Source organism: Nerophis lumbriciformis, linkage group LG24 (genome assembly GCF_033978685.3).
Source record: "Nerophis lumbriciformis linkage group LG24, RoL_Nlum_v2.1, whole genome shotgun sequence".
NCBI classification, from domain to species: Eukaryota; Metazoa; Chordata; class Actinopteri; order Syngnathiformes; family Syngnathidae; genus Nerophis; species Nerophis lumbriciformis.
In genome coordinates this window covers 12,534,674-12,550,000 of record NC_084571.2, presented here as the reverse complement: position 1 = coordinate 12,550,000, position 15,327 = coordinate 12,534,674, and the positions used below count along the sequence as shown (strand labels likewise).

Here is a 15,327-nt window from a genome sequence, read left to right as displayed (position 1 = left end):
GCTAAAAGGTACTACAGACCTGACAGACCGGTTTTATTGTGGTCCACCGGGTCAGGCAAAATCTAGGAAACCGACCAAGGATGTGGTTTTATGGCATGGAACAGAAAGAAGGATGTGATCAGTGATCCAGTAAGATGGGTTACACCGTTAGTACGTCTTGTGGACAACACGGTTCAACTGTCCAGCCATCGTCAACAAGTAAAGTGCGAATATCAAACACTCCAGGATAGGGCTCGGCGATAAAACGATATCAATATACATCGCAGTAGACAGGTAATCGATATCAATAATGCAGGAAGTGATCACCGATCAGTGGGAGTGACACAGCCAACCGGGTAAGAGTATTAACTCGGGGTGTAACGATAAACGGTATACTGGTAAACAGCGGTACGACTCCCAACGGTTAGTATTCCAGGTTTAACTTAAAATGATCGTAAAAACCGTGATTGATTACACTTTAACACATTTACCTTTCCTAAAGCAGAACACTCTTGTCTCAAAGCATAACACTCGTATCTCAAAGCAGAACACTTATCTCAAAGCATAACACTCGTGTCTCAAAGCATAACACTCTTATGTCAAAGCACAACACTCTTATCTCAAAGCATAACACTGTTGTCTCAAAGCATAACACCCTTTTCTCAAAGCAGAACACTCATCTCAAAGCAGAACACTCTTATACTTAAGCAGAACATTCTTATCCTAAAGCATAACACTCTTATCCTAAAGCACAACACTCTTATCCTAAAGCATAACACTCTTGTCTCAAAGCATGACACGCTGGTCTCAAAGCATAACACTCTTATCTCAAAGCATAACACTCTTATCTCAAAGCATAACACTCTTATTTCAAAGCATAACACTCTTATCTCAAAGCATGACACTCTTATCTCAAAGCATAACACTCTTATATCATAGCATAACACTCTTATCTCAAAGCATGACACTCTTATCTCAAAGTAGAACACTTATCTCAAAGCATAACACTTATCTCAAAGCAGAACACTCTTATATTTGAGCAGAACACTGTTATTTTCTGATCGTAAAAACCGTGATTGACTAGACTTTAACAAACTTACGGACTGATGATACCGCTCATTTACTGGAGAAGCATGTTAATGCTAGCTCATTAGCTAGCTTAAATGCTAAGAAAAATATATTAACGTCTTCCACATCAAGAAACAACATACCACAATACAAGCTTATACAAACACGTTACTGACTTCTTGTTGTCTGGTGGTTTGATTCTTTGCATGGAGTGAGAAGAGAAAGTCAAAATGAAGACATTGTGGATAAAAGAGGAAACGTCACCTGGACAGTTTTTGGATTTTTTTCAAAGGGATCGTAGTCAGACCAATTTGGTGTGTAAATTATGCAAGGCGCTCATCCCTACCAAGATCTTAGCCGCGCTCACCCTTTAGAGCACAGCTGCAACTTCCTGGCACTGAAACCGCGGAAAATAGTTCTTCTCAGGTTTCTCTATGTTTACATTTTCACACTTCGCACTTTTTACTTACACTTTATGAAGCATTTCTTACATATTCCTTCTTTTCTAGCAGGTTCTCAAGTGTTCAATATGATTTTAGAATTCTACTATTTTTGTTTACATTGCTTGAGTGTTTTCCATGCTTGTGTTGACATTTCCTTTCTGTCTCGATAGCTGAGGGGATTATAATCAGAGTAAGGTTACATTTCAAAAAAATTAATTATTCTCCTCCTCCGTAAAAAATGTCAATAATTATTGCTATCGACCCATGTAATAATAATATTTAAATAATTACTGGGTGACAAAAATTCCTTGCTATAGTTAAATAAGAATAACAGGGCAAATTAATGTTACACAGCCGTATTTGAAGTAAATCCATCCATCCATTTTCTACCGCTTATCCCTTTTGGGGTCGCGGGGGATGCTGGAGCCTATCTCAGCTACAATCAGGCAGAAGGCGGGGTACACCCTGGACAAGTCGCCACCTCATCACAGGGCCAACACAGATAGACAGACAACATTCACACTCACATTCTCACACTAGGGCCAATTTAGTGTTGCCAATCAACCTATCCCCAGGTGCATGTTTTTGGGTGGGAGGAAGCCGGAGGGAACCCACGCAGTCACGGGGAGAACATGCAAACTCCACACAGAAAGATCCCGAGCCCGGGATTGAACTCAGGACTACTCAGGACTTTCGTATTGTGAGACACATGCACTAACCCAGTGGTTCTCAAACTTTTTTTGTCATCCCCCACTTTGGACAAGGGGGAGTTTTCAAGCCCCACCTGCCCCCATTGCCCCAACAGAGCGCTAACGCCAAGCTTTAACATTTTCAAATTTATTGAACATCAAGTTGTATACATTCAAACTCAATAACATAAAATAACATTAAGTTCAATAATAAATAAAATAACTGTGCAGCTGTGGTATAACTTCCATCAAGTTCAATAATAAATAAAATAACTTCCATCAAGTTCAATAATAAATAAAACAAAAGTGCTATAACTTGCATCAAGTTCAATAATAAATCAAAAAAAGTGTTATAACTTGCATCACGTTCAATAATAAATCAAAAAAGTGTTATAACTTGCATCAAGTTCAATAATAAATCAAAAAAAGTGTTATAACTTGCATCAAGTTCAATAATAAATCAAATAAAAGTGTTATAACTTGCATCAAGTTCAATAATAAATCAAATAAAAGTGTTATAACTTGCATCAAGTTCAATAATAAATCAAAAAAAGTGTTATAACTTGCATCAAGTTCAATAATAAATCAAAAAGTGTTATAACTTGCATCACGTTCAATAATAAATCAAAAAAAGTGTTATAACTTGCATCAAGTTCAATAATAAATCAAATAACTTGCATCAAGTTCAATAGTAAATCAAAAAAAGTGTTATAACTTGCATCAAGTTCAATAATAAATACAACAAAAGTATTATAACTTGCATCAAGTTCAATAATAAAAAAAAGTGTTATAACTTGCATCAAGTTCAATAATAAATCAAATAAAAGTGTTATAACTTGCATCAAGTTCAAAATAAATCAAATAACTTGCATCAAGTTCAATAATAAATCAAAAAAAGTGTTGTAACTTGCATCAAGTTCAATAATAAAAAAAACAAAAGTGTTATAACTTGCATCAAGTTCAATAATAAATCAAATAACTTGCATCAAGTTCAATAATAAATACAATAAAAGTGCCACTTTGCAATCTTTGCAAAAAAAAAAGGAGGAGCTATGCATTTGGCAAGACAGGGCAAGTGACAGCACTTTCCCCCAGGAGAGTCACCTTGCTTCACTGTGAAACAGCACGGCTGTATGATCAGCTCCCATTTCCTCACACAGTGCAGAGAACAGTCGCGCTTTCAGTGGTCGTGTTTTGATCAAATTTACCGCGCTCACAACATCTGTTAAAACCTCATTGAGTTCGGGGCTGAGCTGCCTTGACGCTAGTGCTTCCCGGTGAATGACACAGTGTGTGCCCGTCAGATTTTTGTTTCTCTGCAGGCGCTGGCTCTGGCTCGACGATCTTTGAGGTGCGAGTCACAAATGTATGTATTTGTGTAATTGTGATCCACACATTAGCCTGCTACCCATCCGCGCGAAAGTTTGTTCCGCTTAGCCCCGCCCCCATTAGTTACTGTTGCTATGTCTGTCAAACTTTCGCTCGTACCGAGAAATATAAAGCCTACAGTAAAAATAAGTACCGGTAATTTCCATTTATTTATATAGCGGATTTCACAGACAGAATCACAAAGTGATTTACAGTGTGTATAGAAAATGAAAGCATAGTAAAAAAAAAAAATCTAAGAATATAATAATTACAAAAAAAAATTTAAGTGAAATTTCCTCCCGTTCCTCGCGCCCCACCTGTCATGTCTCTATTCCCCACCAGTGGGGCGCGCCCCACACTTTGAGAAACGCTGCACTAACCCCTGTTTCACCGTGCTGCCCCAATTTTGAAGTAAAAATGTTCGATTTATTTTTCTCCTGGACCTTATTTTCCACAGGTCATAAAAAATATCAATAATTATTGATATCAACCGATGTAAAACACTTATATCGTGATTTTGTTTTGTTTTGTGATTGTGATCCTAAATAGCTTAACTATACAGCAACATTTTTTAGTAAGTCCCAGCAAAATTTGCAATGTTTTAGGACCTTTTTTTTTTCAGTAACATTAAATCAGTTTTTAAAATGTGTTATCAATGTTTTAAGTGTTGTTCCTTTTTAAATTTAACCTCAAAAGCACAGGATTGTCAGAAACATTGGAAAACAAATACTGTCGTCGACAAGTCGCAGACATTCTCCGTGTATGTTTTACACTTTAAAAGTACTAAAACATTTATTTTCAAGCACATTTGTCATAAATCCAAATTACCAAGGGTGCTATTTTAATCAGTGCAAAATGTGTCTGGTCGCCAGGTGGTAAAATAATTTGAAGGTAGTTGCAGTTCTGAGACACTAGGTGGCAGTAGGCATTGATCATATTACGCCTATACTGGCTCACCTGCACTGGCTTCCTGTGCACTTAAGATGCAACTTTAAGGTTTTACTACTTACGTATAAAATACTACACGGTCTAGCTCTATACTATCTTGCCGATTGTATTGTACCATATGTCCCGGCAAGAAAACTGCGTTCAAAGAACTCCGGCTTATTAGTAATTCACAGAGCCCAAAAAAAGTAGAGCGTTTTCTATTCAGGCTCCAGTACTCTGGAATGCCCTCCCGGTAACAGTTAGAGATGCTAACTCAGTAGAAGCATTTAGGTCCCATCTTGAAACTCATTTGTATACTCTAGCCTTTAAATAGACCCCTCTTTTAGACTAGTTGATCTGCCGTTTCTTTTCTGCTCTGCCCCCCTCTCCTTCATGGAGGGGGGGCACAGGTTCGGTGGCCACGGATGAAGCGCTGGCTGTCCAAAGTCGGGACCCAGGGTGGACCACTCGTCTGTGCATCGGTTGGGGATGGTCTCCTGCTGGCCCCACTATGGACTGGACTCTCACTATTATGTTAGATCCACTATGGACTGGACTCTCACAATATTATGCTAGATCCACTCGACGTCCATTGCACCGGTCGCCCAGGGGGGGTTCTCCACATCTGCGGTCCCCTCCAAGGTTTCTCATTGTCCCATTGGGTTGAGTTTTTCCTTGCCCTGATGTGGGATCTGAGCCGAGGATGTCGTTGTGGCTTGTGCAGCCCTTTGAGACACTCGTGATTTAGGGCTATATAAGTAAACATTGATTGATTGATTGATTGATTGATAGTGTATAAGCTATTGAACACTACACAGAGTAGATTAGGAAGTCTGCGTTAAAACCAACCGAAGACGAGTTTCTGTTCTTGAGTTGATAGACGGCGCTACCAAACTTGATTGGCGTGTCACTCCCGTTGTTCAGTGACACTTCTTGTTTCCTGTTTAGCTGGGTTCCCAGTGACTTCACGCAACAAATCTTGCTTCATAATGTCTTGATTCTTCCGACCAAAAAATATAAATATACATGGAATGTTTTGTAGAACTCACTGATATTGCAATATATACTGATATCCTTTTATCGGCCCAGCCCTAACTGGATTACAATGAAAATCCTAACAGCACTACGACCACTCATGTAACATGCAGCGGTTCTTGAATGGTATCTCGAATGATAGTCGACTGTATGTAAACTCTTATCCTAAAGCAGAACAGTCGTATCCTAAAGCAGAACACTCGTATCCTAAAGCAGAACACTCTTATCCTACAGCAGAACACTCTTATCTCAAAGCAGAACACTTGTATCTCAAAGCAGAACACTTGTATCTTAAAGCAGAACACTTGTATCTCAAAGCAGAACACTTGTATCTCAAAGCAGAACACTCTTATATTAAAGCAGAACACTTTTATCCTAAAACATAACATACTTATCTCAAATCAGAACACTCTTGTCTCAAAGCAGAACACTCTTATCTCAAAGCAGAACACTTGTATCTCAAAGGAGAACACTCTTATCTCAAAGCAGAACACTCTTGTCTCAAAGCAGAACACTCTTATCCTAAAATATAACACACTTATCTCAAATCAGAACACTCCTATACTTGAGCAAAACACTTATCCTAAAGCATAACACTCTTATTTCAAAGCATAACACTCTTATACTTAAGCAGAACACTTATCTCAAAGCAGAAGACTTATATCTCAAAGCAGAACACTCTTATCTCAAAGCAGAACACTTGTATCCTGAAGAACACGTGTATGTAGGAGTAAGTATAAACAACTGTTATACCAGCACTGGAGAGAGAGAACCAAGCTATCTAAAGATCGGAGCAATCTCTAAAACGGTTGCCCGTTTGTCATACTTTTATCCACTTAGGTTGCCTCTGTTAGATGGAATAAAAATCCTAACAACGCTACGACCACTCATATGACAAGCAGCGGTTTGTGAGTGGTATCTCGAATGAGAGTCGACTGTATGGCACATAAAGTTTCAAAACAAAAAAACACACCAGTACCCAACAGACACCTGTCTTTGCAGCTGACACAGGTGTGTGTGTACTTTAACGTAACATTTTCATTGAGCTCCAACAAAAATGTTCCCCCGACCTTAAATTATGTTTTTCATTGCTAATTCGCTGTCGAGACCTCTGTGCGCTCTTCCAAATGACACAAAAATAACATTTTTTGAACTGCAATTCATGCCCATTGAATCAGATTTCCCTTTGCTCACTTACCTTTGCTGCTTGCATTATTCCTGGTGCACACGGGCAGACACCAGCTGCACTGCTGTTTGGAAAGTAACTTATTGTAATATTCTTTCATATTCTGGCAGCAGCGCCAGCAGCTAAGCGTGGAAAAACTAACAAGAGAGCATCGGATTGCTTTTCTCGCTCGTATTAGATCTCTGTTTGATGCCGGGGGAAAACAAAACTTGTTCCAAAGCACTCAAAGAAGCAAAAACAGAAGCCATGCCTCATTTAAGTGGTACCCACTAAATCTGCTTCACAGTTTCATGAACGTAATAATAAACAAGACGTCAACCAATCATCCACATGCACATACTGTATTAGGACCCCCTTTTAGGAGGGGAGAGTCCTCCTAGATTCTTTAATTCTGTGACTACAACTGAAGATTAACAATCTGTTCTACAACGCAAAGCAGAACACTCTTGTCTCAAAGCAGAACACTATTATCCTAAAGCAGAACACTCTTATTCTTAAGCAGAACACTCTTATTCTTAAGAAGAACACTCTTATTCTTAAGAAGAACACTCTTATTCTAAAGAAGAATACTCTTATCCTACAGCATAACACTCTTATTCTAAAGCATAACAATCTCGTCTCAAAGCAAAACACTCTTATGTCAGAGAAAAACACTCTTGTCTCAAAGCAAAACATGTATGTCAAAGCAGAACACTCTTATACTTGAGCAGAACACTCTTATCTCAAAGCATAACACTTTTATATTAAATCATAACACTTTTATCTCAAAGCAAAACACTCTTATCCTAAAGCATAACACTCTTATCTCAAAGCAGAACACTCTTATCGCAAAGCAGAACACTTTTATCGCAAAGCAGAACACTCTTATCTTAAAGCATAACAATATTATCTTAAAGAATAACAATACCATCCTAAATCATAACACTCTTATCTCTTATACTTGAGCAGAACACTCTTATCCTAAATCATAACACTCGTATTTTAAAGCAGAACACTCTTATTATCTCAAAGCAGAACACTTGTCTCAAAGCAGAACACTCCTACTAAAGCAAAACACTCTTGTACTTAAGCAAAACACTCTTATCATAAAGCATAACACTCTTATACATAAGCAGAACACTTATCTCAAAGCAGAACACTCACATATCAAAGCATAACACTCTTATCCTAAAGCATAAACTCTTATATCTAAGCAGAACACTCGCATCTCAAAGGAGTAAGTACAAACAGCTGTTATACCAGCACTGGAGAGAGAGAACCAAGCTATCTAAAGATCGGAGCAATCTCTAAAACGGTTGCCCGTTTCTCATGCTTTTATCCACTTAGGTTGCCTTTCTTAGATGGTATCAAAACGGAAAGTTAACTTGACATGTGTTCCGAGTGCACACACGTTCTGCTCCACTGTCCCTCCAGGCTGGTACTCAATGACAAAATGAAACTAGAGGAAATAATGTGAGAGAGCGTGCATAGATTAGGAAACAGGGTGAGCTCATCGTGTGTGCATCGACGGCAGAACACATACCTTATCCGCCATGATCATGGACGAGCCTCCGTGGATGCCCAGGATGGGTATGAGCGTCTGCGAGGAAATAAAATCCAAAATCTGGGCAATGGCCTCCTGGTCTGTGCCATCCCCAAACACCACACCGTGGATCTTAGTCCCGGACATCAGGTCGCACATGTTGGTGATGATGCTTTTCGGGTCCGTCTCGTTGACGAGCAGCGAGACCACGTTGACGTCAATAGGTTCCTCCTTGCTCCACAGCGCCCGGATGTCCCGGTCGGAGATGTAGCGCGTGCGCCCCAGAATCACCGCAATGTTTAGGACTGGCACTTTCTCCGAGGCACCCCCTCGCTGCTTTTGAGCCGCCACGGGGTCGGCGACGAGGGTCCCCAGAAGCAAGAGGGTTAAGGAGCGCAGCACGGCGTGGCCACCACTGCCAAAGTCACTGCACCTTCGACTCCTCCTCTTGCTTCTTTTGCTGCTGGCGGACATACTTCCGAACCACTTCAGCCCCTGCATGGAGAGAAGACGGCGGTCAGAGCCCGGTTCTTTTCAGCGACGGTGTGAGACGCATGGGTTCTAATGGAGAAGGGCCCTTGGGAGGGCAAACGCAGCTCGTTTGCAACAAGCAATGGCTGTCTCTGACCAAAATGGCTATGACCTGTGGAGTTCCTCAGGGTTCACTTTTAGGACCCCTACTGTTCAAAGTAAACAAGCTGCCACAAAGCCAGCCAATAACGTAGCTTCAGTGAGCCCTGCAGTGGATTATTTTTCTGCCATGCTGTGTTGTAGCCTTGATAGACTCTACTTGATTTTCCTATTATCAGATCTACTTTGTCTTTGACGCAACTTTGTTTTGGTACCCATTTTTGTTAAGCTCTTTGCTTAACTTGTGCCACCCTTTTTTTTTAACCTTTTAACTGTCCGTGTTTTGTAAGTATCTGTACAGTGTGCAGCCTAGTCTTGGTCAAGGTTAGACAGAGGTCTCTATACACTACGCACGTAGGACTTGCTTGTGTATAGAGACACCAGGCTTAGTAGTGGCTGTCACCCTTGTAGGTTTTGGACTCCATCTCTGGCGAGAGTAGGTAGATAAGTTTTTGGTTTATACTAATTAAATAGTTTTGGTTAGTAAGCTGACCTTTCTTTTTCAGAGGTGTCTTTTGGTATGTTTGGTTCATTCCTTTGACAGCACCTGTATTCCCAAACTAGGCTAGTGTTGTGTCTTGTTGTAACCCCCCATGGTTACCTGTCAATAACACTAGTTTTGTTTTCAATTCTTGGCTTCGTTGTCTTTAATATACACCTCCTTTAGTTTATACACTTTTATGTTGCGTTCTCCTACGATCCCTAGAACCAGAGCCATCTGGGAACGTAACAGTGACCCTTTCCCTGACAACTAACAATCAGGTAAGGAATCTACATGTAACAATGGACTAGGTTTCAGACTAGAACTTTGAATAACATCGGCACTTTTTAACAACCTGAAGAACATTCCTATAGATTTTTAAAAAATGAGTGTCCAAAGCAGACTTAGAAGGACAAACCCAACTATCCGTAAATATAATTATCTGTAAAACACTTTGAATTGTCTTGTGTGTGGTTTGGGCACTTCCTAAACTGGAAATACGTCATGATTTATGACCTCTACGTCACATTTTGTTTGTCGTTTTTATTAAAAGGGATCCGCCATATTGTTTTATATTCCCGAAATACTGATATTACTAAATACTGAAATACATGATTTATGATTCCTACCTCAGTACCGGCAAAAAGTATGCGTCACATCCAGTGGTCATTTTGTTTGTAGTTTTTATCAAAGTTAGTTCCGAAATACGGCATGATTTAGAATTCCTGTGTCAGTAACCAAAGTAATTCTGTCATATCCGTTCCATCGTGTTTTGTAGTAGCTTCCTGTTGCTCAGAGAATAGACTTCAACACAGCTTTGCTTGTGTACAAGTCTTTTCATGGTCTTGTGCCAAAGTGCACCTCGGACATGTTTGAGACATATGAACCATCACGAGCTCTGAGAACCTCCTGGTGCTCAGAGTCAGGACCAAACATGACGAGGCTGCGTTTTGGTTTTACGCTCCTTAAATCTGAAATAGTCTTCCCGGAGATGCGGACCGGGATATAAGCCGCAACCACTACATTTTAGGAGAAAATCTAATAAAATGTCCATATATTAGCCGCGCCGGACTATAAGCCGCAGATATATACGTTGTGAAATGAGTTATTTACACCGAAATATTCTGTAAATGTTTATGTACATACCTTAATTCAGTGTTTTTCAACCACTGTGCCGCGGCACACTAGTGTGCCGTGAGATACAGTCTGGTGTGCCGTGGGAGATTATCTAATTTCACCTATTTGGGTTAAAAATATTTTTTGCAAACCAGTAATTACAGTCTGCAGATGATGTGGCAATGCAGAACGAAACTAAAACTGAACTGGCTGAAAAGTAAACAAAAACAGAATGCTGGACGACAGCAAAGACTTACTGTGGACATGACAATCAACAATGTCTACACAAAGAAGGATAAAAACAACTAGAATATTCTTGGTTGCTAAAACAAAGTAGATGCGGGACATATCGCTCAAAGGAAAACATGAAACTGCTACAGGAAAATACAGAAAAAAGAGAAAAAAACACTAAAATAGGAGCGCAAGACAAGAAGGAAAACACTACACACAGGAAAACAGCAAAACAGTCCAAATACGTCAGGGTGTGATGTGACAGGTGGTGACAGTACACCTACTTTGAGACAAAAGCTATATTGATGCATGTTTGGTTATGCTTTAAAGTCATATCCAACAATTGTGACAACGACTTTTTACTGACAACTGAGTTTCGTTTTTTAAGGATGTCTGCTGGTGGTGTTCCTCCGCCTTTTTTCAACGCAAAAAATGTGCCTTGGCTCAAAAAAGGTTGAAAAACACTGCCTTAATTGTTTCCAAACGGTTTGTGGTACAAGGCAGTAAAATGAATGATCAAACAAAACAGAAGTCATGCGCAAGCTGGCTCTCCAATCAGCTAAACAGACTCTATAACTCAGCGGTGACGCTTTGGTGAATTTACTGAGGAAATTTGTGAAACAGAAACAATACAAAAAGAAGGCCATTGTAAGTTAATAATACTAACACCGACAGTCGTAAACGTGTTAGCATATTAGCATATTAGCTAATGCTAACTACACTCCCTTGATTACATTACGATAGCAGGTTCAAAAATGCATGAAAACACTTCTACAGACGTCACACGTGGGACGGTTTGGTAAGTAAGAATTGGTTTTAGTTATATTGTAAAAATAACAAACGTTGCTTGGAGCAGTGAATGAAGAATCCATACGTATAGAAACGCTATAGACGGCTAGAAGACGGAAATTCATCGCAGTTGAAAAGCTATGGATGGCTAGAAGACGCAACATCATTTCTACTTTCGGTTTAAAGCTCTAAAATGAAGAGCAATGCAGCACCTGCAGTGAGCAAACTCGTCCAAAAAATTGTGCTACGGCACAAAAAATAACACCTTTTCAGCTTCTTTGCTTTTTTCAAATCCATTTATTAGCCGTAATGTTTTATAAGCCGCAGGGTGCAAAGCGTAGGAAAAAAGTAACGGCTTATAGTACGGAATTCACGGTACTCTTTGAATTTAATTTGAATGATGATTGTTTCATTATAATTGTATTTTATTCTTTTAATGATGATAACTTTTATGATTATTTTATTTTTTTATTTTTGCCTTCTTGAAATGATCTGTAAAACACTATGATTTGCCTTGTGCTCTACAAGTTACCTTGACTTCCATCCATCCATTTTCTGGAGTACCCGCAGGGAACCCACGCAGTTCCGGGGAAGAACATAGAAAGTCCACAAAGAAAGACCCCGAGTCCGGGGATCGAACGCAGGACCTTCTTATTGTGAGGCACCAGCACTAACCCCTGTGGCACCGTGCTGCCATGTTAGCCATGTATAACCCTTAAAGGTGTAATGTGTAAAGCATTAATTTTCTTTAATGGCACAATTTTTTGTTTGTGTGACCGCAAAAAATCTGCGCTATTTTTATGTGTGATCGTGGGCTAAGTCTGTAGTGAGGGAGATGCACCGGCGCCAGAGCGAGTTGCGTCCCAAATATCCGCCGCCAGCAGCTAGTTGCCCGACCATGCAGAGAACCCCCCGTCACCTCGACAACTACAACCGACACACTTTCCACAGAAATGTCCAAAAGGGTGTCAACAATCAATACTGGGGAGCACGAGGGGCCTCAACTGTCATGACGACTGAGGTGGCACCCTGCCGACACGCACACCCGCTCAATTGTCATTGATAGTAGGTTTTTAAAGACAGTCTGTGTCAGGAGTGGTAAAAGTGTGAGAGTACGTTTATGTCTGTAAAAAAGTGTTTGAGTCCATTTCGTGTTGAGCTGTTCAAAAATAAAAGCACAATGTTTAATAAACATTTGCATAAACCAAATTGTTCAGTCCAATTTTGGTAGTATTAAATATTTACAAATCATCTTTCTAAGTCAGTGTTTCTGAACTATGCCGGATTGTAGTCAGCTGGAGGCGTGTCTTAATGAAATTAAACAATGGATGTCCGCTAACTTCTTGCAACTCAACGCCGAGAAAACGGAAATGCTGATTATCGGTCCTGCTAAACACCGACATTTATTTAATAATACCACCTTAACATTTGACAACAAAACAATTACACAAGGCGAATCAGTAAAGAATCTGGGTATTATTTTCGACCCAACTCTCTCCTTTGAGTCACACATTAAGAGTGTTACTAAAACGGCCTTCTTTCATCTCCGTAATATCGCTAAAATTCGTTCTATTTTATCCACTAGCGACGCTGAGATCATTATTCATGCGTTCGTTACGTCTCGTCTCGACTACTGTAACGTATTATTTTCGGGTCTCCCTATGTCTAGCATTAAAAGACTACAATTGGTACAAAATGCGGCTGCTAGACTTTTGACAAGAACAAGAAAGTTTGATCATATTACGCCTATACTGGCTCACCTGCACTGGCTTCCTGTGCACTTAAGATGTGACTTTAAGGTTTTACTACTTACGTATAAAATACTACACGGTCTAGCTCCTTCCTATCTTGTCGATTGCATTGTACCATATGTCCCGGCAAGAAATCTGCGTTCAAAGAACTCCGGCTTATTAGTGATTCCCAGAGCCCCAAAAAAAAAAAGTCTGCGGGCTTTAGAGCGTTTTCTATTCGGGCTCCAGTACTACGGAATGCCCTCCCGGTAACAATTAGAGATGCTACCTCAGTAGAAGCATTTAAGTCCCATCTTAAAACTCATTTGTATACTCTAGCCTTTAAATAGCCCCCGTTAGACCAGTTGATCTGCCGTTTCTTTTCTTTTCTCCTCTGCTCCCCTTTTCCTTGTGGAGGGGGGGGGGCACAGGTCCGGTGGCCATGGATGAAGTGCTGGCTGTCCAGAGTCGGGACCGCTCGCCTGTGCATCGGCTGGGAACATCTCTGCGCTGCTGACCCGTCTCCGCTCGGGATGGTGTCCTGCTGGCCCCACTATGGACTGGACTCTTACTATTATGTTGGATCCACTATGGGCTGGACTCTCACAATACAGTATTATGTCAGACCCACTCGACATCCATTGCTTTCGGTCTCCCCTAGAGGGCGGGGGGTTACCCACATATGCGGTCCTCTCCAAGGTTTCTCATAGTCATTCACATCGACGTCCCACTGGGGTGAGTTTTTCCTTGCCCGTATGTGGGCTTTGTACCGAGGATGTCGTTGTGGCTTGTGCAGCCCTTTGAGACACTTGTGATTTAGGGCTATATAAATAAACATTGATTGATTGATTGATTGAACTAGAGGGCCTATTGAGTTATGAAAACTCATTTTTAATTCATTTAATTTATTTTAGCACAACATAATTCTATGTAAATTTATTTTTCATCAGTTGTTTATGAGTCCCTTTTAATGCAGTATATTTGGTTAGTACTTATTTTTCTAATCAGCCTAACCTAAGCCTAAGGTTTTTGTGCTAAATTAATAATCTTTGTGATCAACACGTGTGTTTATATCATTTGACAAGGTTGTAAACTAAAAGTAGGCTAGATATAATTATTGATTACAAATAAAATCAATAGTAATATTACTACTGCCTGGGACCCTCTGTAGTGGAAAAATTTGGCTCAGGTTTAAAAAAATTTAACAACCTCCGGCCTCAGTTACACTTACAGATACAAATGTAATATAATATATAATATATAAATATATACATACTTATATACACATACATATATACAAATATATATATACAAATACATATATACAAATATATATATACAAATATACGTATATATATATATACGTGCATATATATATACGTATATATATATATACATATATATATGTATATATGTGTATATACGTGTATATATATATATATGTATATATATATATATATATATATATATGTATATATATATACATATATGTATACATACACATATACATATAGATGCACATATATACACAAAGTATATGAACATATATACGTAGACACATATATATACATACATACATATACATACAGTATATACACATACATATATACACATACACTCACGTATATATATATATATATATATATATATGTATATATACACACATACATACACATACATACAGACATACACACATATGAGGGGCCGTTAGGGACATTATTCAGAATTACCTCTTACATACACTACTGAAATGCTCTCACACAAACAACTGAAATCTTTTCCTTTTATACACACTACTGAAACACTCTTATAAACACTACTGAAATGCTCTTACATACACAACTGAAATGCTCTCACATAAACAACTAAAATCTTTTTCTTTTATACACACTACTGAAACACTCTTATAAACACTACTGAAATGCTCTTACATACACTACTGAAACACTCTTATAAACACTACTGAAACACGCTTACATACACTACTGAAACACTCTTATAAACACTACTGAAATGCTCTTACATACACTACTGAAACACTCTTATAAACACTACTGAAACACTCTTACATACACTACTGAAACACTCTTATAAACACTACTGAAACACTCTTATAAACACTACTGAAACACT

General features: G+C 39.2%; 1 protein-coding gene across 3 annotated transcripts in view; it reads right to left on the bottom strand.

Moving 5' to 3' along the window:
• Positions 1-15,327, bottom strand: part of grin2aa (glutamate receptor, ionotropic, N-methyl D-aspartate 2A, a) — a 486,150-nt gene that overhangs the window by 440,767 nt on the left and 30,056 nt on the right. For 2 of the 3 annotated variants that reach the window (XM_061981593.1, XM_061981594.1), the window contains one exon: positions 8,218-8,712. In XM_061981593.1, the coding sequence (XP_061837577.1) occupies positions 8,218-8,691 (474 nt within the window). In that variant the 5' untranslated portion in view covers positions 8,692-8,712. Of the gene's footprint in view, positions 1-8,217; positions 8,719-15,327 lie in introns of those variants that run through there. The other variant, XM_061981592.1, reaches the window with a different exon arrangement.